The 23,778-nt window shown below is 37.2% G+C and overlaps 1 protein-coding gene across 2 annotated transcripts; it reads left to right on the forward strand.

The window, feature by feature from the left end:
• The first annotated feature begins 6 nt into the window (after positions 1 to 6).
• On the forward strand, positions 7 to 21,989 carry NAA30 (N(alpha)-acetyltransferase 30, NatC catalytic subunit). 2 transcript variants are annotated; one of them, XM_011961875.1, is made up of 4 exons: positions 7 to 860; positions 5,724 to 5,847; positions 8,769 to 8,824; positions 18,601 to 21,989. In XM_011961875.1, the coding sequence occupies exons 1-4, from the start codon at positions 84 to 86 to the stop codon at positions 18,736 to 18,738; spliced, it is 1,095 nt and encodes a 364-aa protein (XP_011817265.1). In that variant the 5' UTR covers positions 7 to 83; the 3' UTR covers positions 18,739 to 21,989. The 2 variants fall into 2 exon arrangements, with proteins under 2 accessions (XP_011817265.1, XP_011817266.1); XM_011961876.1 differs by having other exon boundaries at positions 7 to 638.
• The last annotated feature ends 1,789 nt before the right edge of the window (positions 21,990 to 23,778 follow it).

Consider the following 23,778-nt stretch of genomic DNA (forward strand, 5'->3'; position numbering starts at 1 on the left):
CGCCCCCCACCTGCCGCCCCCTCTTTTCCGCGCCCCTCGGCCGGGTTTCATGGCCTCCCCTCTCGGTCTGTGTCCCTTCTAGGATGGCGGAGGTACCGCCTGGGCCTAGCAGCCTCCTCCCACCACCAGCACCTCCGGCCCCGGCGGCGGCCGAGCCCCACTGTCCCTTCCCGGCGGGGGCCGCCCTTGCCTGCTGCAGCGAGGACGAGGAGGACGACGAGGAGCACGAAGGCGGCGGCGGCGGCAGCGGCAGGAGCCCGGCGGGCGGGGAGTCGGCGACGGTAGCGACCAAGGGGCATCCGTGCCTCCGCTGCCCTCAGCCGCCGCAGGAGCAGCAGCAGCTCAACGGATTGATTAGCCCCGAACTGCGGCACCTCCGGGCGGCCGCCTCCCTCAAGAGCAAGGTCCTGAGCGTAGCCGAGGTGGCCGCGACCACGGCCACCCCTGACGGAGGCCCCAGAGCGACTGCAACAAAAGGAGCTGGGGTACACTCGGGCGAGAGGCCCCCTCACTCCCTCTCTAATAATGCAAGAACTGCGGTCCCCAGCCCGGCGGAGGCAGCAGCGGCGAGCGATCCCGCGGCGGCCCGCAATGGACTGGCCGAGGGCACCGAGCAGGAGGAGGAGGAAGACGAGCAGGTGCGGCTGCTGTCTTCGTCCCTGACCGCCGACTGCAGCTTAAGAAGCCCTTCGGGCAGGGAGGTTGAGCCTGGAGAGGATCGGACGATACGATATGTCCGATATGAATCCGAGCTACAAATGCCCGATATCATGAGACTGATCACCAAAGATCTGTCCGAACCCTACTCCATTTATACCTATAGATATTTTATCCACAACTGGCCACAGCTGTGCTTCTTGGTAAGTGGATAGAATAAAAAGAGGGTGAACCCAGCAGTGATCCAGACTGTGCGGGGCAGGGAGCGAGGGCCCAGAGTGTGGCAGTGGATATCTCCTGCTGCTTATCATAGTACGTTATATGATGTCAAGTGCGTGTACACATTCCTAGTTATTTAATGAAACTGTTTTAAAGGTAAGACTTCATGATTCGGGTTAACGTGATGCTAGTGTAACTGCAGCAAGCCTATATGGTGGCGTGTTTCACTGGGGTGGGGGTCTTGTGTCTTGTTTACAGTAGATTATAATCGTGTTTAACCGGCTTTAATTGCCCGCCCGCATCCTCAAACACTTCACAGTAATTTAATTTGAACATGGTTCTGTTTGGATAGAGGCCTTTTAGTCTCTCAGTTACAACTATAATCAGGGAAGAATGTATGCATAAACATGTTTTGGTGAACATGAATGTCAGCAAACTTGGTGTGGCCATATTGGAGAATTAAATCTTACAAGCATTTTCAGTAATTATGGAGATGTTTCCCTTTACTTCCACAGGACAATTAACGGTTATAGTCAGCCTGCTTTCTGGTGCTCCATTGCAGAAAGCGCTACTAACACTTCTGGTGGCTGAAAGACTCCTGAAACTTGAACAAAATACCCTTTTGTGGAATGTAGAAAACTTAAGTGTGAAATTGTTACCGATCTGATTTTTTTTATTTTTTTTTAATTTAAGAAACTGGTTGAAGATGTGGCCAAACACTAGTAACACTGGCTTGTGTAAATTATAATTGACAATAATATTACACGTAAGTGAAAGACTTTTGGACAGTTTTTTAAAATTTACATAGTATTGGCAGTACCAGTAATTTCTTCACAATAATGTTGGCCCATTTCAGTCTCTGTGAACCCTTTAACTTAACTGTTGACTGCAAGGTGTATGCTTTGTATCATGTGCTCATAAGCATATTGTTTCTAGATGACATCCATTTAAGGAGTATTTTATAATATGTGAAGGGAAAAGCCACCATTACTTAGTGTTTTAGCATTGGCTTAGTTTCACCTAGTAATTCCCTGCAAGATATTTTGACAATACTTACCTGTCTTTTTGATTATCTAGCTTGGTGGTAATTTGAAAATGTAACCTGGGTATTATAGATAATGGTAGTTCTATTTTCTGTCTTAACTTTGCTTAAACTTCAGTACATTTGTTTAAACTCTGGGTACTATTTTATATTCTTGAAAACTACTCTTTCAGTATTCTAAGCATTGTATCAGAATAGTTCTAAGACATGTCTATGTCAGTGAATATGAGAAAATGATTTATAGCACTATTATAAATGTCATATCAAATGCCACTGTAATTGCTAAAAATTGTAGATTTAGTTGTAAGTTAACCCACAGAAGCAGATGATTGAGTCACATTTCAAATTGAAATAGATGTTTTTCTGTCAATTCCAGGAAATTGTTGTGTATATGACATTCAGTCAACTTTTGAGTCCTGATGTTTACCTAAGCCTTTCTCAACTTGTCTGCCATTTTAGACTCTGGTCAACAATATTGGTAAACTTTAGTTTTGATTTTATGTAGAACCCTTCCAATTCACCAGCTAATGTGTATGTTAGCCTTTAGTAGCTCGTTTGTTTAATATTAAATTCTGAATATCTAGAAATTGCGATATGCACAAGTGGTTGACCTGTAAGATTTACTAGTGCCAGTATGAATCAGAAGGTATTAAACAATAATAAAACAGTAGTTAAAAAACAACCAGGCCATTTAGAACTGAAACCTTTATCTTGGCATACTTTTAAATTTAAGTTTCCCGTAGGAACTATTTTTAAAAAAATGCAAATGCGTAAATGTGTATGTTTATTTTAAATCATAACCTTTTAGAACTGAAAGGCATCCTAGAGATAAACCAGCCCAACTTAGGTTTTGTTCTGTTTTGTTTTTTGATTGAAAAAAAGAACCAAAGTGACTCAAAATGTTTTAGTCTCCAGATATTTACTGACAGAAGGGTAAAGCTAGAACCCAGTTCTCCTGGCCTCTCATTATGGTAACATAAGAACCTGAAAAATGACATACTCTTGATCCATTCAGTGAAGATTATTGTGTCAGCAAGTTATCGCCACCAAGTAACAGTTGCCCTTACAAAGATCAATCTCAAGAGATTAGAAACCTCCAAAATGTTGCTCTTTTCTGTGGATAACCTGAATGGGTCAATGGAATATATGGGGTTGAACCTTATAAAATTGCCAATATTTGATTGAGTAACAAAAATGGTAGCTTATTATGATTCTTCCTAATTGTAAAAGATGTGAAAAAAAAAAATACAATACAAATGTGAGACACTTTCAGTTACTCTGTACTTAACCATTTTATCTTTACCTCTTTTCATAGTAACATTTTCAGTTGTTGGTACCTTTTTGAAGTTCTTAAACTTATGCTCAGCGATGTAACATAGTACTTCCGTTTATTTGTTCTAAATTTAACTTTTTGGCGTCCCCCAGTTTTCTATTTGTAGTGTTCTAGAATTTGGGAATCTCTCACTTCATATTTTTCATAGTTTTATAGACTGACAACCCTTTGGCCTTGTAGTATTAAGTCTTAATCTTGCCAGGGATTTTTCAGTTCCCATCCCTGAAAAAATACATTTAATAGCATGAATTCCAAATGTATGTGCAGAGCTTTTATTTGGAAAAATTGACAAGCAATTTAATGATTCCTGTAAATGTACCATATATTCATGAGTGGTTTATCAGGAAAAAAATACAGCATTGGTCTTCTTTACTACTAGTATCATCTCTATGGTGTATGATATATTGGGCTTTTTAGATGATATATACAGCTTGATTTTTGCTCCTACAGATTCTAAATTAGGAAGAAATCAGGTCTTAAGAATGAATTAATACAATATTTTGTTTGCTTATTCCATGCTCAAAGGACAAAGATTTGTTTGAAATTCCTGTTCAGATTGAAAGTACTGTCCAGTTGTATTGTTTTACTTTTTCCTCATTTTTGGATAGTTTATGAGGTGTAGCTGTTCTGAGGTTTATATCATCGATCTAATACAGGTTTTCATTTCACATGAGCCTGACTTATGAGGTCAGGCCAAAATTTTTTCTGGCCCTTTTAAATATACCATTTGGTCTGTAATAATTTTATGTATGTGTATGTATTTATATGTATTTGTATATACACACATAATATTTGAAGTGAGTTATTTTCAGATCAGAAAAAGCTTTCAGAGTTGTTCAAGGCAATTTTTGTGCATACTTCAGGTCTTTGTTTAAAAAATGTTTTTAAAAGATTGATATATTGTGAGGGAAAGAAATAGAAATAATCATTTCAGAGGTTTATTGACCCAAAATAGTTTTGGAATGTGTGATAAACCAGAAATGAATTAGCGTAGGTTGTTGAATTTCATATTCCTTCAAAAGAATTTTTCTGACCTACTTTAGGTTTGCATGAAATGGATTAGAATTTTCTTGCCTAAAAGATTTCTTCACAGTTAAAAAAAGGCTTTTTAATCAATTTACAGAATGACAGACTAAAAAAGTCACAAATTTAAAATAGGTATTAATTATAAATTGGACATTACTTATTTTTTAACTCATTTCTGCTTTTGTTGAAATAGCTTCTTCTGGAAAACTAATTTATGGAAAACAAACTTCTTACACATTATTTAAACAGTTGGAGATATTGCCCTATTTATATTTACCAGAAATACCATGTTACTAGAACTTTTTATCAGCATTGGAATTTTTGAAAAACATTTTTAATGGTAACACTAGAAATCTTAATGAAAATGGGGGATGATTAGAATTTAATACTCTGGAAATCTGTACATTTTTATTAAAATAGAAATTTCTGTAAAATTAAAGCTTTTAACATAAAGCTTTGATTTTGAACTATAAGTATTCTGAGAGCTTTATGACAGTTATCCACACTGTCAGGAGTGTCCTAAAAATGAGACTGCTATATTTACATATATTAACAAAAACCTCTTAAGTATGATCTAATCAATACCTTATAAACTGTGCTTTTTTTGAAAATTAAAATTTTTTTTTTCTGATCACTATCTACCATTCAGGTGTAAATATGTATTATATGCAACTTTCACTAAAACTTCATTAAATTTTTTTCTTTTTTTATTTTATTGAGATGAGATCTCAGTCTGTCACCTAGGCTGAAGTTCATTGGCATGATCTCAGCTCACTGTAGCCTTTGCTTCCCCAGCTCAAGCCATCCTGTCTCAGCTTTCCAAGTAGCAGGTACAGGTACATGCCACCACACCCAGCTAATTTTTGTATTTTTAGTGGAGACAGGGTTTTGCCATGTTGCCCAGGCTGATCTCAAACCCCTGAGCTCAAGCAATCTGCCTGCCCTGGTCTCCCAAAGTGCTGGATTTACAGGTGTGAGCCACTGCGCCTGGCCATTATTACTAAATTTAAATATTTAAAATTATATTCTGCTGATGGGCAAGTTTTACAATATTTTATGTCCTAATAATTTTTTTTTGCATATTTCCCCTTCCAGAAACTTAGGTAGGTCTTTGTTGCAAATAATTGTCATTATAAGTACCTCATACGTAATCTTATAAAGTACTTGAATGTTTACCTTGTGGAAATCTGGTCTTTTTTCCCTAGGCTTTAATAGTAAGCATAAATAATTCATGTTCTAAAGAATATTGAGAAATTAACACTAGAACATTTAAAGGAGTTAGGGGATTTAGATTTCTGAAACTTCTGTGACTGCTCTCTTGTAAGAGTTCCTGTTATCTCTTCCCCTGTCAAAAATGCCTACCAATGGTTGGTTGTTGTTTTCTCTGGATCATTGTGCAGTACCTGATGGCAATGTGTTCTTCTTAACTGTTTGTTTATTTTTAAGGCCATGGTAGGGGAGGAGTGTGTAGGTGCCATCGTTTGCAAGTTGGATATGCACAAAAAGATGTTCCGCAGAGGTTATATAGCCATGTTAGCCGTGGATTCCAAATACAGGAGAAATGGCATTGGTAAGAAAAATATTATTTCATAGAATGCCTAAGATAAGCTATTTTCATTTTTGTGTTTTGAAATGAAAGACTTTAAGTATGTAGAAATGAAAAAACTAAGGGAAGAAAATTAAGGCGGTTTTTAATTTTTAATTTCAAAATGGTATTTTTAAAAAGTTCTTAAAATGAATTTTTTCTTCATTAATGTTTTGACAGTTTTTAACAAGTAGTCGATCATCAGTTTTTACCTCCAGATTTTTTTTTAATCACATTCAAAATGCTTTGCATTATACTAAGTAACACAAGAAATACTGCAATTTATAATTACGTTATGATGGTCCTTCATCCCAGCCTTCAAGCACTTGTCTGTATTTGGGTTAAGTGGACCTCAATCAAGCCAACATTATGGAAAAATTGTTACCACTACTGGTGTTAGTCATGAACCGTATATTGCAGTTCAGAAAAGATCACGAGATGAGAATTGATTGTTTCTTATAATTCCCAAACTTAATTTTTTGTTGGGTGTACTTTTCCTGACATGTTTAGTTAATCTTACACTCATGATTTATAATGATCCTTAGAATCATGTAGGGTGGTTTAAAAACACATATTTAGAGCCCTCACCCTGAGACTCTTGTTTGTCTTGTCAGAGGTGGGGCTGAAGCTTCCATAGGTGACTGTGATGTAAGCCTGATTAAGCACCACTTTTCTATCACCGGATTAGATAACTTTTGTCATTTAAATAACACCATAAAACTCAATAGGCTTCCGGGTGCGGTGGCTAACACTTGTAATCCCAGCACTTTGGGAGGCCAAGGCAGTTGGATCACTAGGTCAGGAGTTCAAGACCAGCCTGGGCGAGATGGCAAAACCCTGTCTTTACTAAAAATACAAAAATTAGCCGGGCGCAGTGGTGGGCACCTGTAATCCCAGCTACTCAGGAGGCTGAGGCAGGAGAATCGCTTGAACCCAGGAGGTGTAGGTTGCAGTGAGTGTGCCACTGCACTCTAGCCTGGGTGACAGAGCAAGATTCCGTTTCAAAAAACCACTCTTCTAGTCTCTAGGACCTAGTAGCTCTGTGTTCACAATGGAGGATTGGGTAGACAAGCATTTGTCTAAGCATGTCAGATTTTGTGATGTGCTTTAGCGAGTATTCATAAAAAAAGTTTAATACCTATACGAGTATTTAATCATTAGCAGTTTTGTCACTTATGTTTTTTAAAAACTATTAAGTATTATTGTCCAACCTAAGACTCTCACATAGTCCTAGATATCATGAGAAGTAACTATAAATAGGTTTACTTAATATGTTAGGTTTAGCCAACTTTATTACAGTGTTACAGCTTTCCACTAAGATTTTTAATGAATTGGGCTTGTTTTATGGAGTAAGTTTGAGCCTTTGATGCATTAAAAAACACTGATAAGGACTCATGATAAATTATGGCCAATTGTTTGGCTAGTTTGGAGGGCAGAAACCAGTGGGTTTAGGGTTGCATCCTGGCCTTCAGACATACTTTGTTTGGGCCATAAAATGTACGCATACTTGTATGCATGCTTTGAAAATTAAGAGTTTTTAATTCGATTTTACTATTTTTTGAGACAGAGTCTTGCTCTGTCGCCCAGGCTGGAGTGCAATGGCGTGATCCCGGCTCACTGCAACCTCTGCCCCCCAGATTCAAGCAATTCTTGTGCCTCAGCCTCCCAAGTACCTGGGACTACAGGCACACACCACCACACCCGGGCTAATTTTTTGTATTTTTTGTTTTTTTGTTTTTTTTGAGATAGAGTCTCACTCTGTCACCCAGGTTGGAGTGCAGTGGCACTATCTCGGCTCACTGCAACCTCTGCCTCCTGTATTCAGGTGATTTTCCTGCCTCCGCCTCCCGAGTAGCTGGGATTACAGGCACCCGCCACCATGCCTGGCTAATTTTTTATTTTTTAGTAGAGACAGGATTTCATCATGTTGGCCAGGCTGGTCTTGAACTTCTGACCTCTGGTGATCCGCCCACCTGGGCTTCTCAAAGTGCTGGGATTATAGGCTGAGCCACCGCACCCAGCCAGTGTTTTGTATTTTTAATAGAGACGGGGTTTTGCTGTGATCTCAGCCTCCAGAGTGCTGGGATTACAGGCGTGAGCCACCATGCCTGGCTAGTTTTTTGTATTTTTGATAGAGACGGGGTTTCACCATGTTGGCCAGGCTGGTCTTGAACTCTTGGCCTCAAGTGATCTGCCTGCCTTGGCTTCTCAAAGTGCTGGGATTATAGGCATGTACCACCGCGCCCAGCCTAAGAGTTTTTAAATAAAATTTGTCTGTCTTCTCTTAAAATCAGATTTGGCAAATTTTTTCCCTTTTAATATACCAGTTATAATTGACCCTAAACTAGGATACATTTTGCTAGACATTTACAGACACACCACTGACATCATTGGGAGTACCAGACTTCATCATGCTCACTATAAAGTTTATAGGAACCTACTGTGGGTAACAGCAGTTCTGATGAGGTTGTCTTGTGCCTTGTGTCCAGGGGAGTTTGGAAGATCTTTGTTGAGATCAGCTCGGGTTATGCAGTAAGTTCTGGCCAACTCACGGGGAGTTCTGGGTTGTTCTGGCCATACCATATCTTGTCTTTTTCTCTTTCCCTTTCCTCCTACTTTCAAACACAATAGAACAAACTCCTGCTTGTGGCAAATAATTATGGCTGAGAAAAAGGAGTATGTTGGGAGGTAGGTCTTTCAAGAGGAAACGTACTGTTAATGTATTGGTTCTATTGGCTTCTCTTAGCTTATAGCTAAAATTTTTCCCACTTAATTTGAGATAATCTGTGTATCTGGATTCAAGATAGAAACTAGCATTTGACATTTCTGTGCTTATTAATATTATAATTTAGGTTATCTTTAAGAAATACATTTTTCCTTCATTAATACTCAAATCTATATTCTAGGTACTAACTTGGTTAAGAAAGCTATATATGCCATGGTTGAGGGAGACTGTGATGAGGTAAGTCTTTAAAAATGTTTAATACTTGTTTTCTGGGCATTATTCTTACTAGGTATTTTTTATAAATATTTTGTAATTTATTGCAGATTTCATTGCAGTTTTACTACACAAATGCAGCTTGTGGGGAAAATTGTATTCCATTTTAAAACACATTGATTTTTGACCTAGAACAAATTTTAAAATGGAGCTAAAATTTCTTCAAAATGAGTGGGTGGAATCTTAGACATTTTCAGTACACAATTTTGGTATTCAGAGGCTTTATCATCAGTTTTTTAAGGTAGCTCTTATTATAGACTCTGTTATAATTTGCTTACATATTGGCCTTAGTTTCTAACAGTGGGAAAACTATCAGTCTATATGGAGGACACTTCACACTTGAAAATAATCTTTTCAGAATTAAATAATGACAATGTTGCTAGGGGGAAGACAACCACTTTTTTTTTTTTTTTTTTTTGAGGCGGAGTCTCGCTCAGTCCCCCAGACCGGAGTGCAGTGGCCAGATCTCAGCTCACTGCAAGCTCCGCCTCCCTGGTTTGCGCCATTCTCCTGCCTCAGCCTCCCGAGTAGCTGGGACTACAGGCGCCCGCCACCTCGCCTGGCTAGTTTTTTGTATTTTTAGTAGAGACGGGGTTTCACCATGTTAGCCAGGATGGTCTCGATCTCCTGACCTCGCCTGGCTAGTTTTTTGTATTTTTAGTAGAGACGGGGTTTCACCATGTTAGCCAGGATGGTCTCGATCTCCTGACCTCGTGATCCGCCCATCTCGGCCTCCCAAAGTGCTGGGATTACAGGCTTGAGCCACCGCGCCCGGCCGACAACCACTTTTTAAGAGTAGCGCTATCTGCGCATTAAGGTAAGAGCATTTTCTCTCTTCAGCTTGTTTATAAGGTCTGATGGCAGATACAATTTCTTTGTATCCTACTGCACTGTGTTTCTACATATAGTGGGTGCTTGATAAATACTGGTGATGATTGGGAATGTTAACATTTACTGCTGTACAGTGTGGAAAGGAACAAGTATAAACTAGAGAAGTATAGATGTCTTTAATATAGCAGTGGTGACTGAGGAGGAGCAAAGTTGTACTAGTACTTTTATGAGTAATAGAAGTAGCAATTTTTATTATTAGAGGTCAGATATGCCTTAGAGAATTCTCAAAATATGTGAAATTGGGTAACTTTTTTCAAAATATTGACCTTAATAATTTGTTTTAGTGACTTAAAAGAAGTGGATTTTTTGGTACAAAATTTATACACAGCATATATGATATGTGTGCATGTGTTTTTAACAAAGTTCCTTCTGCCATTCTCATGCTTTTCAAGTCTTTATCCATCTTTCCATTGATAGCTACTGTTTTTTTGTTGTTGTTTTGTTTTTGTTTTTGTTTTGTAGAGATGGGAGTCTTGCTATGTTATCCAGCTGGAGACCACTCCAGCTCCTGGCCTCAAGTGATCCTTCCACCTCAGCCTCTCAAAGTGTGATTATAGGCATGAGCCGCTGCTCCTGGCCTCTTGCTACTGTTAACTGTTTGAAATGTGTTCTCTCATTTTTTAAATGCACATATATGCAAATATATAGTTTTTAAAAATACAAATGAAGTAATTCTTATTCAGTAATTATTAGCAATAATAATTGCTTTTTTCTTTTAACAACATCTCATGAATACATTTCCATGTTAGAATACAGAGATTTGCTGCTGGGCATTCTCGGGCTTCTTGTTCACATTAGGCTCTATTCTGATGGATCCACTCTAAGTGGTGGTTATATGAGAAGGCCTACAGACATAATGGGTGGCACAGTGAAGTCATCCTGGGATTTAAAAATACCTAATTTTACTCCAAAGAAATAATTCACAGGTGTCAAAGGATCTCACATTGTTCACAGCTTTTAATATTAAAATGCAGTAGCCAGAGTTTTACATGACTGGTAACTGAAATTTTGAGGAGAGAATTGGATCGGATATGTTCATGAGTATAGGTCCATGTTTGGACCATAGCCACACTGCTTGTCAGCTCATCAAGAAAAGTCAGGTTTCACAAAAGTTGCTTAACAGCTTGGAGAAGTCTTTGGGATAATAGATCATGTTTTGATCTTCCACACAGTAGAGAGATCCAGTGAAGAGGGGTGTTAAGAGCAGAGAGTATTATGTTCCTATGATGAAACTTTTTCTGAGTTATCCTACTTGCTATCCTAAGTCACTCCTTTGAGGCAGGCTGTGTGCTTTTCTTTAACTGATCAAAGGTTTGGATAGTGTTGGCTTTTCATTGGAAGTTCTCGGGAATGATACGAACATTTGTATTGTTTTGGTCTCAAGGTTAAATTCTAAATTAATGATTCATTTTAATGGTATGCATTTCCAGCCTAAAAAGCTAATGCTGATTCATTCATTTTTTCTTTTGAAACAATGAATATTACTTAATGTTTAGGCTGACATCAGGGATAGCTTTGCGAACTTTTTCCTTTTGTATAATTTTAAATGGATGGTTTTTGCAGTTTGCGAATACCTCTGTCTCTTGATTAGATAACTTTTTCTTCGTATAAAAATTTTGCTTATCTGCGTCCAACATTATTCAGATCGAATAATTTGCCATATGAACTCTTGTTTATAAGATCTGGTAGCTATTTGGTTTTCCTTTCCTTGTTAAAATACTTTAGTCTTTAAGACCCAATTCAAATACCAACAACTCCTTTAAGTTTTTCTTGATCCTTCTGGACAGAATCCATTGCACTTTTCTCTTATTTTTGTTACTCTTTTTGTAATATTTATTGCACTTAATTTCACTTGTTCAGTGCCTTAGCACAGTGTAGGACAGAGATGCCTTCTCTTGTTTGTTGCGATATTCTTGGTGCTTAGTGTGACATTTGTGATAGAGTAACTGCTTCATAAATATTTTTTGAATGATTAGTTCTGTGCTTCCAGCACGATGTTTGTACCCCTCTCTCTCTTGTTTAAGCACTTTTAAATTTTGACTTGTATTGCTGTTAACTTGTGTTTCTCTCTGAACTTTCTGTAAGCTTTCTAAAAACACCAATTGTCTTATTTTTGTTCATAGTAGCAATTTTTTTTTTTTTTTTTTTTGAGACGGAGTCTCGCTCTGTCGCCTAGGCTGGAGTGCAGTGGCCGGATCTCAGCTCACTGCAAGCTCCGCCTCCCGGATTTACGCCATTCTCCTGCCTCAGCCTCCCCAGTAGCTGGGACTACAGGCGCCCGCCACCTCGCCCGGCTAGTTTTTTGTATTTTTTAGTAGAGACGGGGTTTCACCATGTTAGCCAGGATGGTCTCTATCTCCTGACCTCGTGATCTGCCTGTCTCGGCCTCCCAAAGTGCTGGGATTACAGGCTTGAGCCACCGTGCCTGGCTGCATTTTTTTTTAAAAAGGCATCTTCAGGGTTAACCAAGTTGTTAAAATGCCTTTGAAATGATAAATCTCCAAAAATACAGTGATTAATGAAAATGCAAATAAACATGTGCTTTCACTTTCATTAATTTAGACCAACCTTCTTTTCTTTTAAAGGGTTTAGAAATTTTGACAAATTATCTGAAAATCTATGAAAGACATTTGACAAGGGTTTTAAATTAGATTTTCTACTACTTAGGTTATTCTGCTATTTTAAAAATTCTTACAAAGATAAAGATTTTAAAATCTGTGAACCTTTTAATAGAGGTACATTTGACCAGGCACTGTGTCTCATGCCTGTAATCCCAGCACTTTGGGAGGCCCAAGGCTGGCGGATCAGTTGAGGTCAGGAGTTTGAGATCAGCCTGGCCAACATGGTGAAACCCCATCTCTACTAAAAATACAAAAATTCGCTGGGCGTGGTGGCACACGCCTGTAGTCCCAGCTACTCAGGAGGCTGAGGCAGGAGAATCACTTGAACCCTAGAGGCAGAGGTTGCAGTGAGCCAAGATTGCACAGCCACCACCGCTGCTCTCCAACCTGGGAGACAGAGTGAGACTTTGTCTCATAAAGAGATACATTTGGAAATCTCCGTGAAACCTTACCGTGCTCCGTGGCAAAATACATTTGGAAATCTCTGTGAAACCTTACTGTGCACATCAAACAATTTTCACTTTCTATTCTGTCTGCAGAATTTGTGACCTTGAGTCATGTTTATATTGTTCTTTGTTGTTACTAGTCATTTTAAGCTCAGAGTATTCAGCCAGAGTTATTAGTAATCACAGAATTGAAAGGTAGATAATGTTTTTCTCCAAATAATGCTGCACTGTTCCTGGTCTAGTTGATGTTTTCATTTTGTCTTACTGTGATTTTCCCAACTTTTCATATCAGAATTAGGTATATGTTAAAACAGTATAGCTAAAGTTTTTTTTTCATTTTCTATGTATTTGGAGCTGACACAAAAAATTATAGTATCAAAAGAGAAAACAAGTGGATTTGTTAACTTCATGAGTAAGAAATACATTACTAGTGTGCTGATCTGGCTTAAATTTATTTACATCCCCACTGCTCTGGCTGCCAGATGTGTAGCAGCTAGGACAAGTGCCTTAGGTTCATGTTTCACAATAGAAGAAAGAATAAGATAAATACATATAGAATGAATGAGTTTTCTATGATGTAGATTTTAAAGTAGGATCTGTGTACCTAAAATCAACCTACTTGGTGGCCATTTACATTTATGTACCTTTTTTCCTGAAGTAAATTAGAATTTGGGCAGGTGATTGATCAGTATCAGTATGATGAATAGTGCCTCGATGTTTAAGCCATTGATATCCTTAAAATCTTGATCTCTGAAAACTTCAAGTTGTTTTTTGTTTTTGTTTCTGGTTTTTTTTTTTTTTTTTTTTTTTTGGTTTTTTTTTTTTTTTTTTTTTTTGAGAGTTTTAGGCTGGGCGCAATGGCTCATGCCTGTCATCCCAGCACTTTGGGAGGCCAAGGTGGGTGGATCACGAGGTCAGGAGTTTGAAACCAGCCTGGCCAATATGGTGAAACTCCGTTTCTACTAAAAAGATACAAAAATTAGCCAGGTGTGGTGGTGTGTGCCTGTAATCCCAGCTACTGGGGATGCTGAGGCAGGAGAATTGCTTGAACCCAGGAGGCAGAGGTTGTAGTGAGCCGAGATCGTGCCACTGTGCTCCAGCCTGGGGGACAGAGCAAGACTCCGTCTCACCAAAAAGGAAAAACAAAAAAGAGTTTTAGGTCAATTACTGTGATATGAATAGCCAGAGATAACTGATCAGAATACAGTGGAATTAGGATTTCTTAATGGAATTTAAATTTATAGTATCTTAAAATATTTTTAGTTGAAAATCATGTCATTTAATTTTTGCTTATTTACATTAAAGACGTTTTTTCCATTGAAAAACCGTAATGAACATTACAGAAAACTTGAGAAACAGAAGAAGAAAGTTCACTACCTACCCTTCTAGCACGTTGTATTAGTCTGTTTTCACCTTGCTGATAAAGACATACCTGAGACTGGGCAGTTTACAAAAGAAAGAATACCACATTGGATTTACAATTCCACATGGCTGGGGAAGCCTCACAATCCTGGCAGAAGGCAGGGGAGGAACAAGTCACATCTTACATGGATGGTGGCAGGCAAAGAGAAAAAAGCTTGTACAGGGGAATTCCTCTTTTTAATACTATCAGATCTCGTGCGACTTAATTCACTCATGAGAACAGCACGGGAACGACTTGCCCCCATGATTCAGTTACATCCCACCGGGTCCTTCCCACAGCATATGGGAATTCAGGATGAGATTTGGGTGGAGACACAGTATCACACATCCAATTTGGTGTTTTCTTTCTTTTTTTGTTGCATACATTTTTTATTTTTACTAGACAGTTTCTTCTGTAAATAGCATGCTATGTAACTTGTTGCAGACTGTTTACAATCGGCTGTTCAAACCCATGACTTTCCCTACAACCTGATTTGCTTGACCTACCTAATGCTATTTATTTCTAGCAATATAAAGGTAATGCAAAAGACATTTTGGTAATTTTTAGACAGATAATCTGGTAGCTGACTGTATATTGTACAATTAATAAAATAGATCACATTAGCACTAATGACTAAATTAGATTATTAGGAGCCACAAGGAGATCTAAGTTATTTTTTGAAATAACTTATACTTTTCTAAGTTAGAAAAGTCCAACTTAGAAAAGGTACAGTCATTCTTTTTCCCCCATGATACGAAAGATTACTTTTTAGCTTTTTAATTAGACTATATTTATTATGTTTATTAAGTATTTTCTAATTATATATATGTGTATATATATAAAACATCTTTAGTTTCACTGGAAATATTTTGCTATGTGATAGAGGCTGCAAGGTAAAGAACAGAATACAGTGGGGTTAGCTAAACTGCAAGGATTTTGGGTGAGTAGTTTGGCCTAATAACTGAGTATGAGAAGCCTGGTTTCCATATTTATCTTCTGTCACTTGGCAGTTGTATGATTGTAGGCAGGCTGTTTAACTTTTTCTGGTCTTTCTCTTTGTGCAACATGATGTTAATTCTGATCTTAAAGAGGTGTTGTGAAGAGCAGTACTGTTTGTTGTTCATTCAGCAAATAGCAGTGGAAGGGCTTCTAGGTGCCAGACAGTGTGGTAGTGCTAAAGTTCTAGCAATGAACAAGCCTGCCCTCCAGTAGCTTCCAGCCTACAGTATTAAAAAATACTATCTTAAACAGTAATGTTTTGTAATGGTTTGGCTTATCCTGATAATGGTCTGTTGCTGTTGCAAAGAGGATCAGTGGAATTTCACTGTAATTTTTTTCACTGTTAAGTAGAATTCAACTCTGTCAAGTTTCTTTAGGACCAAAATAACCTCGTTTTATGGTGAATTTCTAATATAAATCCAGATATTCTTTTAATATGTTTATAAGAATTTGAGAATTAAAAATTAGTTACTTTATCCTGGCATTTTTCTGTTGTGTCAAATAATTTGCTAAAGAAAAAATCACTTTGTTTAGAAAATATGAGTGTGCCAGGAGAATCTTTACATTTTAACTGAGTGAGACCTTGGTATAATTTTTTCTCTATGTAATTGAGCCTCATTTCATTAATCTATTAGGATGCCAACAAACTTGAACTCAGTTCTTAACCACATCTCAAGTGTGTATTTGTGTAGTGGTGGTAGCCTCAGATGTGTTTGGAATATTTTAGATTGCTGAATATTAGACTTAGAATCCCTTTCATCTTGTCTTAAGTAGGTTAGATTTCCTGGTCACTGCTTTGCTTTACTTTGGGAAATAATCAGGGGGGAGGTACAGTAGGGTAGTTACTATTAAACTGTAGTTCATAATTGGACTCTGTTCTGTCCTTGCTCTATTGGTGGCCTTGAGTTTTATTCATCTGTAAAATGGATAACCACATCAATTTCATAGGGTTATTGTGAAAATAAAGCTGCATAATACATGTAGAATGCTTTACATTGCACATAGTACAGCTCCAATAAATATTAGCTGTCATATTTTTAAATTGTCACTTTTTATTTGAAATCAATTCCAAGTTTTGAGTTGTTGTGACTTTAGTGTTTCTCAAATTAAATTGCTTTGATTTAACGTTTTAGCTATAATTAGGTGCTGGACCTAATAACAGAATTGCAGGAATTACCCAAGAGAATTGTTAAAAATTAAAAACTTGTATTGACCAGACTGAGGTGTTACAGACTGTAGTATGACATACGTTACTAGAAATTTAATTGTGTGTGTGTGTATATGTGAGTATTTTAATTTGTTTTTTGAAACAATCTCACTTTGTCACCCAGGCTAGAGTGCAGTGGTGCACTCACAGCTCACTGCAGCCTCAACCCCTTGGGCTCAAGTGATCCTCCCACCTCTGCCCCCCTAAGTAGCTCAGACTATAAGCACACACCACCAAACCTGGCTAACTTTTAAAGTTTTTGTAGAGATGGGTTTTCACCACGTTGCCTAGGCTGGTCTCAAACTCCTGGGCTCAAGTGATCCGCCTTGGCCTCCCAAAGTGCTGGGATTATAGACATGAGCCACCTTACCTAAGCCAAATTGTGTTTTTTTAAGTGCAGAGAGAAATTGATGTTTACTTATCTTAAACTAGTTTATTTCCTGTACAACTTTTATTTTAGGTTTTCTTAGGAGCGTATTTGTTTTCTTCATCCTGAACTAATTACTTCATTTTAGATCCTTTAAAGGTTTAGATTTAGCATGGGTCCCTGCTGTTGTTGGGCTTACCAGCTAGGAGAGATGACATACCACTCATCAAATGTTGAATAAGAATGTGTCATAGGAACAGTGCAGAATGCTGCTGGGTGATATAAAAGGAAAGGGGCACTGTCCCCAATCTGGAAGTGACAAGGAAGGGCCAAAAGAGAGGAGGATAGGCAGAGCATGCTTCCAGAGAGAGAACAGTTTATTTGAATGGTCTAAGGTGGGAGAGATCATGGTGGGTCCCAGAAACTCAAAATTCAGTGCTGAGCGTGGAAAGCAAGAAGGGAGAAACCTAAAGCAAAGCTGAGAAGTATATTGATGGACTTTTTATGTCTGTTGATATTGTTTTTAGATTGTGGACTTTCTCTTGAGGACAAGAGGGAATCAATAAACGGTTTTAAGTAGAGAATTAACAAGAGCATCACCCTAACTCTATTTATAGAGAATGGGAGACTTCTTGAGTTAGGAGGCTCTTGTAATTATAGTGAGAGTTGATGGCAGCTTGCACTGTGGTATATCGAGCATAGAAAGAAGAGGACTACTTAGAGATTTAAGAGGGAGAATTGACAAAATCAGTGCTTGGATGCATATAGGTGGTTGGAGAGGAATGAGGTTCAAAAATGACTCTTGGGTTTCAGGTTTGAGGCATTGATGTGGTGGGATGGTGATCCTGTTTACTGAGATATAGAATTGTGGAGGAAGAGCAGATTATGAATTCAATTTTGGATATAAGTTGAGGTACTGTCTAGACCAGTGGTTCTCAAAGGTCCCTTGACCAGCAGCAACATCATCATCTGGCAATTTAAAAATGTTAAAAATGCAGATTTTTGTGTCCTACTGCAAACCTGTTCATAAACTCTGGGGGTGGGGCTCAGCAATCTATTTTAACAGCCCTTCAGGTGATTATGACACACTCTAACATTTTGAATACCTCTTGTCCGGATTCAGCAAACACTGTTAGTAAAAGGCCCATTAGTAATTATTTTAGGCTTTGTGGACCATAGGTCTTTGTGGCAACTGCTCAGCTCTGCCCTTGTATTGAGAAAGCCGCCACAGACATCATGTAAACAAATAAACATGGCTGTTTGACTAAAACTTCTATTTACAAAACAGACAGCAGGCACATTTGGCCCAAAGTCTATAGTTTGCAGACTCTGGTCTAGACTCCAGACAAATGTTGTAGTTATTGCCAGGATAAATGACATATTAATGAAAATATGGAAGTTGGAAGTCAATCTGAATAGCTGCTTATAATAATATGGCTTATTATTTTAAGGAAATAAACCAGTACTTTTGATTGTTGATTTTATTTTCATCCTTAGTCGTTTTACCTTTCCCCACAGGGAAATAATTAATCTTTGTGTTAGTATAAAACATACTCTCATTGCTAAAAATTTCAAACATCACAAAAATCAGTATAACAGAAGATACATCTCCAGTGGTCCTCCAAGCCCTTGACCCAAATATAATATTACAATTTTGATGACTATTTTTGAGTTATTTCTGTATATTATTTATTGTTTTCACTATCAATTTTTAAAATAACGTATGATTTTTGAAAAATTGTTTACTTGGTAAGTAATTTTTCAAATTATGTAATTATAACTTAGTTTTTTTCTCATTTCTTTGAAGGTTGTTTTGGAAACCGAAATAACAAATAAGTCTGCTTTGAAACTTTATGAAAATCTTGGTTTTGTTCGAGATAAGAGGCTGTTCAGATACTATTTAAATGGAGTTGATGCACTGCGACTTAAACTGTGGCTGCGTTGAGAAACTGACATCGAGAAACAACTTTCAACCACACAGAATCGACCTTTGCATGCAATGCAATTTGTACAGAATTGCTTTGCAGGTGGATTTAGTAATTTCCATGCAGCTCTTATCTGTCAGTGTCTCATTGAGTGTCGCACAATATTTGTTGCACTTTGGCATGGCGCATTTGTTCTGAATTAAAAGATTGTTTTAAACTTCAGGAGTTCTTTTGGTACCAACAAGATGTGCCAGTTGATAGCCAAGATTTATGTGTTCATTTGCAAAGTCTGCTGACAATGTTATTTACACAGTGATCATTTTTTCACAGAACCAGTAAGTGGAACATAATTTTTGTTCCTTAAAAAAGCCAATGTGGATTGTAAAAGCCTCTAAGTATACTAACATTTCACACAAAACCTGCCCTAGTTTTCTGAAGGGGGTGAGGGAGAAGACGCTTCAGTTTTAGGTTTAATTTTTTCAATATTAAATTTTCCATTCTTGAATATTGGTACCTCAGTGATTAGTGAATGAAAAAAATGTAGGGTGGGGTATGTCTTACAATGAGTAAAGGTAACAATTACATTTTGTCTGCCAGTGCCTGTGTAGATGAGTATATTTGTCTTCATCTCTAGTTTTTGAATGCATGCTATCTTTTCCTTTTCTTTAAGGCCTTTGCAAGCAAACTTTTGTTTTTATTTAAATTCTAAATTTGATAATAAATTATTTCAGATTTTTATAATTTGGATACTTTTTTCAGGTGAATAACAGAATGGTTTACTTTAGAAGTCCCTTTTTCCTTACAGTAACAAGTTGAATCTACTTGGAAAATTGAGAAATGGCTCAAAAGAGATAAGAAAAGTTGATGGAGCTGGGAATTGCTGGGTTTTAGATGCACTTTTTCTTTTGAGAGTAAGGGAAGTTTTGGAAAAGAATAGAAAATTAGTGTAAATTGATATGATTTTATTTAATCAAAATTACTGCTACGCTGTGAAGAACAGCTTTTACAAAGTAGCTGAATTTGTTTTTCCCACTTGATTTGGATTCACATTGCTTTCATTTCTTAAAATGCTTCCCTTTAGGTTCTTGGTCTTGGAAATAAATTTCAAGGTGCATTGTATCCATTTTAAGCTGCTTTATTTTATTTTCACTTGTATGAGCAAATTCTTAGGGGAGCTTTGCTTTTCTTCTGCCAGAAAAACAAAAGGGGGAAATGAAAATCTTTTTTGGAATGAGTTCTGTGGGTTTTCTTAACCGCCACCATGTTTATTAGTTGCATTGTGTTTTGGCCAATCAGTGCAATGTAACAAATTTTAAAGTTAATTGCTTTCAATTGAGTCAGTAAACCTGTGATAAATAATTTATTTAACTGGAAAACCTAGGTACCCATAAGAAAAAAGATTCATTCTCTGTGAAAACTGTAGGAATCTGTTGTTGTTGTTTTCATTTGAATATACTCTACTTCTGCTCTAGTATTTGGTTTGGAATATATTTTGTGGCTCTAATTACTGTATTTTTTAAAACCCTACCTCCATTAACAGTTGGTAAAGGCCCCTTTTCAGGAAAGTTTGTTGCTTTTTTTTTTTTTTTTTTTAAAGGAAAGCTGCTCTTTGCTCAGTATAGTGTTTTGAAGGTGAACATAGTAACAAATACTTTAAAAATAAAGATACACAATTTATATTTGAAAATAAAAACTTTCTGCTGGTGGAATTACTTATAGTTCTTTATTTTTAAAGACAACGTTTTCCATTTTATATTACTCGTGAAAGTTTAATGGGCAGGATACTGGTTATAATAAAAATATGGTAACCACACAGTACTCAGCTTTTCAGTATGTTTTTGGTCAAACTTCGTTTAGGCACTAGCATTTAGAAGAATGCCAACCATAGTGATGCTTTTGTTATTTAATATGAAGGAAATTGAACTAAAACATATTTATGTCATCAAATTTTATTTCACTCCTTTATATTTGACTTGCTGGTTGATGCATAATGGTTGATGAACATATATTTGCTTGAATCACTAATGGGGATGGTTGTAAAGTAGATAGATGGTAGGTCATTGGTTCAACCATTTTAGTGTTTTTGCCAGATTGTCAATGAAACCATCATACTGACCTTTTCCTCCGAAATTGCCGAATTAACTGAACTGATTGGGTGTTTGTAAACATGACGTTAACTGTGTGACTAAAAAGTCAGATGGTTGCCATATTGTTTGGTGTATGTTAAATGTCAGTGTATGCCTTATGTCTTTAATTGGATATGCAAAAATTTTTTTACTTAAGTAGATTAAAATTTTAACCTCTAGCATGAAAACCCAACACCAACACTGAAAGACTCCATTCAGGTTGTAGTAGCCTCAAACAGTAATTTACTTTTTGATAATAGGCTGTTATTTTTCTTAAATAAACTTAAAATAATTCTATTTGAAATTGATAGCATGGGTTCACTTGGCTAAAACTGAGCAAAATAGGTGCAACTTTCTTTTAATGGGGTGCTGCCTCTTTAGGACTGACTGTACTATCCACTGACACTGGTTTGGCAGTTGGTACTGCTGAACATTTTTATACATGCTACCATGAAGCTATATATGTTAGTGTTGAAGAAGCTAACGGGTATACTATCATTTTTGATGTGTGGGCTGATTATAATTTCCTGTACATTGGGATGAAACTACTTTAGCAAAGTCCACAGATCAGAAACCAGACAGTAGTTTTTGAAGTTGAAACCAGCAAAATAAGAAAAAATAAAAAGTCAAGTTTAATATTTTCTGCCTCTTTCCCAAATTACCCTTCCCACTTGCTCGACAAATCTATGTAAAGCAGTTTGTTTTTCATGTTTTAACTTTACCTTGCCCTGTGTTATGGTACTGGCTGACATGTCTAAGACTGGATGTGTATATTTATTATGGTGTCTAAAAATCATGAAGTTCATCACTTTTCAGGAGTATAGATAAAATCAAATTGGTAGTGCATCAGAGTTACTTTTCAGTGCACCATGACATCACTAAAATGAGTGCTGTAATGTTACAGGGCTTTCAGGTTTGTAAAAACATAACCATAAATTATATTGACGTCAGATATGAGTTGAGTATCTATAAAATATCACGTGTATCTCAAAATATTGGACTGCTGTTTGACTGGATATTGCTGCATAATTTTCTTCTATTGTCCCATATCCTTTTGGAGAGAGATTTAATGGGATTTGAAATGTGCAAGCTGTCTAAATAAGATGCAGTCAAATAAAGTATGGTTAAGTTGTGTTTGCATTTTTCTTTTAGATACAGCTGTGTGCATTTTATGATTGGGTTGTTTTGCTTTTACCCACTAAGTAAAACAGCAACAAGCAATTTATTGTTTCCCACTTCCTGCCTTTCATCTAAGAGTTACGGGGAAGACGTATTACATAGTTGTCATCACTGTTGTGTGTTCTGACAAAGTAAATTTGAAAATAATGTGAACTTGATTTTCCTAAAAGTATTCAGTTAGTCAACTCATATGTCAGATACCAGTACATTTTCCATGTGTTCAGTCAAAAGTTTATCTTTTTAGTCTGTTTCATAGCAGTTTATTTCTAAGACAGTTTTTATTTTAATTTACTTTTTTGTCTGTACACTGCCACTCTAATGTTCCCCCCGCCCCACCCTTGGTAAGACTCCAAAGTAAAATAGAGCAATATCTAAAGAGCCTTTGCCCCTGTCTTGTGAGGAGCTTTAAATAGCTGTGAATACTTCTATATGTCAAGATTTTCAGATTTAAGTGGAAGGATGAAATGATCTGTTTTAATCATTTAACTGCTAAATTACTTTTATCATGCATGCCAAATCTTTACATTATTCTTTATAGTAATGCTGTAAAAGTATCTGAGTTTGTTTTATTTGGGCCTTATATGGAACCCTAAATACTTCATAAATTCAGTCTAAAGTCTAAGAACCAGAAGGTTGATACCATTTTTTCACACCAGTGAACACATCATTGTTAACCTGTAGCCCAGAAGTGTTAGATTTATTTATTTTTTGATACAGAATCTCACTCTGTCGCCCAGACTGGAGTGTGATGGCACAATCTTGGCTCACTGTAACCTCTGCCCCCTGGGTTCAAGCAATTCTTGTTCCTCAGCCTCCCGAGTAGCTGGGACTACAGGCGCATGCCACCACGCTCAGCCAATTTCTTATATTCTTAGTAGAAACGGAGTTTCACCATATTGACCAGGCTGGTTTCGAACTCCTGACCTCAAGTGATCTGCCCAATTCGGCCTCCCAAAGTGTTGGAATTACAGGCGTGAGCCACCATGCCCAGCCTCTGATACTCTTTTTATAAGCAACTTTTAAAAAGTTTTTAGAATCTCATAAGCATATAGCACGGTTACACTTTCTTCAGATCACTGCTGTCCAGTCACACTTCATATGAGGATAGATGTGTCCTTTTCACTCCCCAGTATGGTAGTTACTAGTCACATGTAGCTACTGAGCCCCTGAAGTATGGCTGGGATGATTGAGCTGAATTTGTAATTTTAATTAAAGTTAGCCACATGTGACTTGTGGCTACTGTATTGGACAGCAGAGCTTTAGATAATTTAGGCGGTAATAACAGGAAGAGAGTGTTTGTATAGGTTGAAATGTAAAATGGAAGGATCACAATTAGGCCAGATGTGGTGGCTCATGCCTGTTATCCCAGCATTTTGGGAGGCTGAGATGTTAGTTTGCGACCAGCCAGGACAGCATAGCAAGACTGTCTCTGAAAAATCTTTTAAAATAACACAACTAAAAATTACCTCTGAGCAAAAGTATAGCTGAACTGTTTATACTGACAATATATTTCATTAATACAGTGTTTGACCACTCTCCACCCCACCAACCACTGCCCTCATTATGTAGCCTTTCTGAGAAAAGCAGCCCTTTCAGATTTTATTGTTGGAAGTTCCTTGGGTTGCAGAGATGCAGATTCAAGTGCCAAAAGTTGTTTCTGATGAGACTCATCTTTTTAGCCTTAAAATATTTGTATAGTTGGCCCTAATAGTTTCTCATTTTAGATGAATTTAAAATCATTTCACTTCTAAATGA

This window comes from Colobus angolensis, unplaced genomic scaffold, assembly GCF_000951035.1.
Source record: "Colobus angolensis palliatus isolate OR3802 unplaced genomic scaffold, Cang.pa_1.0 Scaffold57, whole genome shotgun sequence".
NCBI lineage: Eukaryota > Metazoa > Chordata > Mammalia > Primates > Cercopithecidae > Colobus > Colobus angolensis.

Excerpts from the sequence above, each read along its gene's own strand:
- NAA30 (XM_011961875.1), top strand. The coding sequence starts at position 84 with ATGGCGGAGGTACCGCCTGGGCCTAGCAGCCTCCTCCCACCACCAGCA. Across the intron at positions 861-5,723 it reads GGCCACAGCTGTGCTTCTTG|GCCATGGTAGGGGAGGAGTG; the intron begins GTAAGTGGATAG and ends TTTATTTTTAAG. Across the intron at positions 8,825-18,600 it reads TTGAGGGAGACTGTGATGAG|GTTGTTTTGGAAACCGAAAT; the intron begins GTAAGTCTTTAA and ends ATTTCTTTGAAG.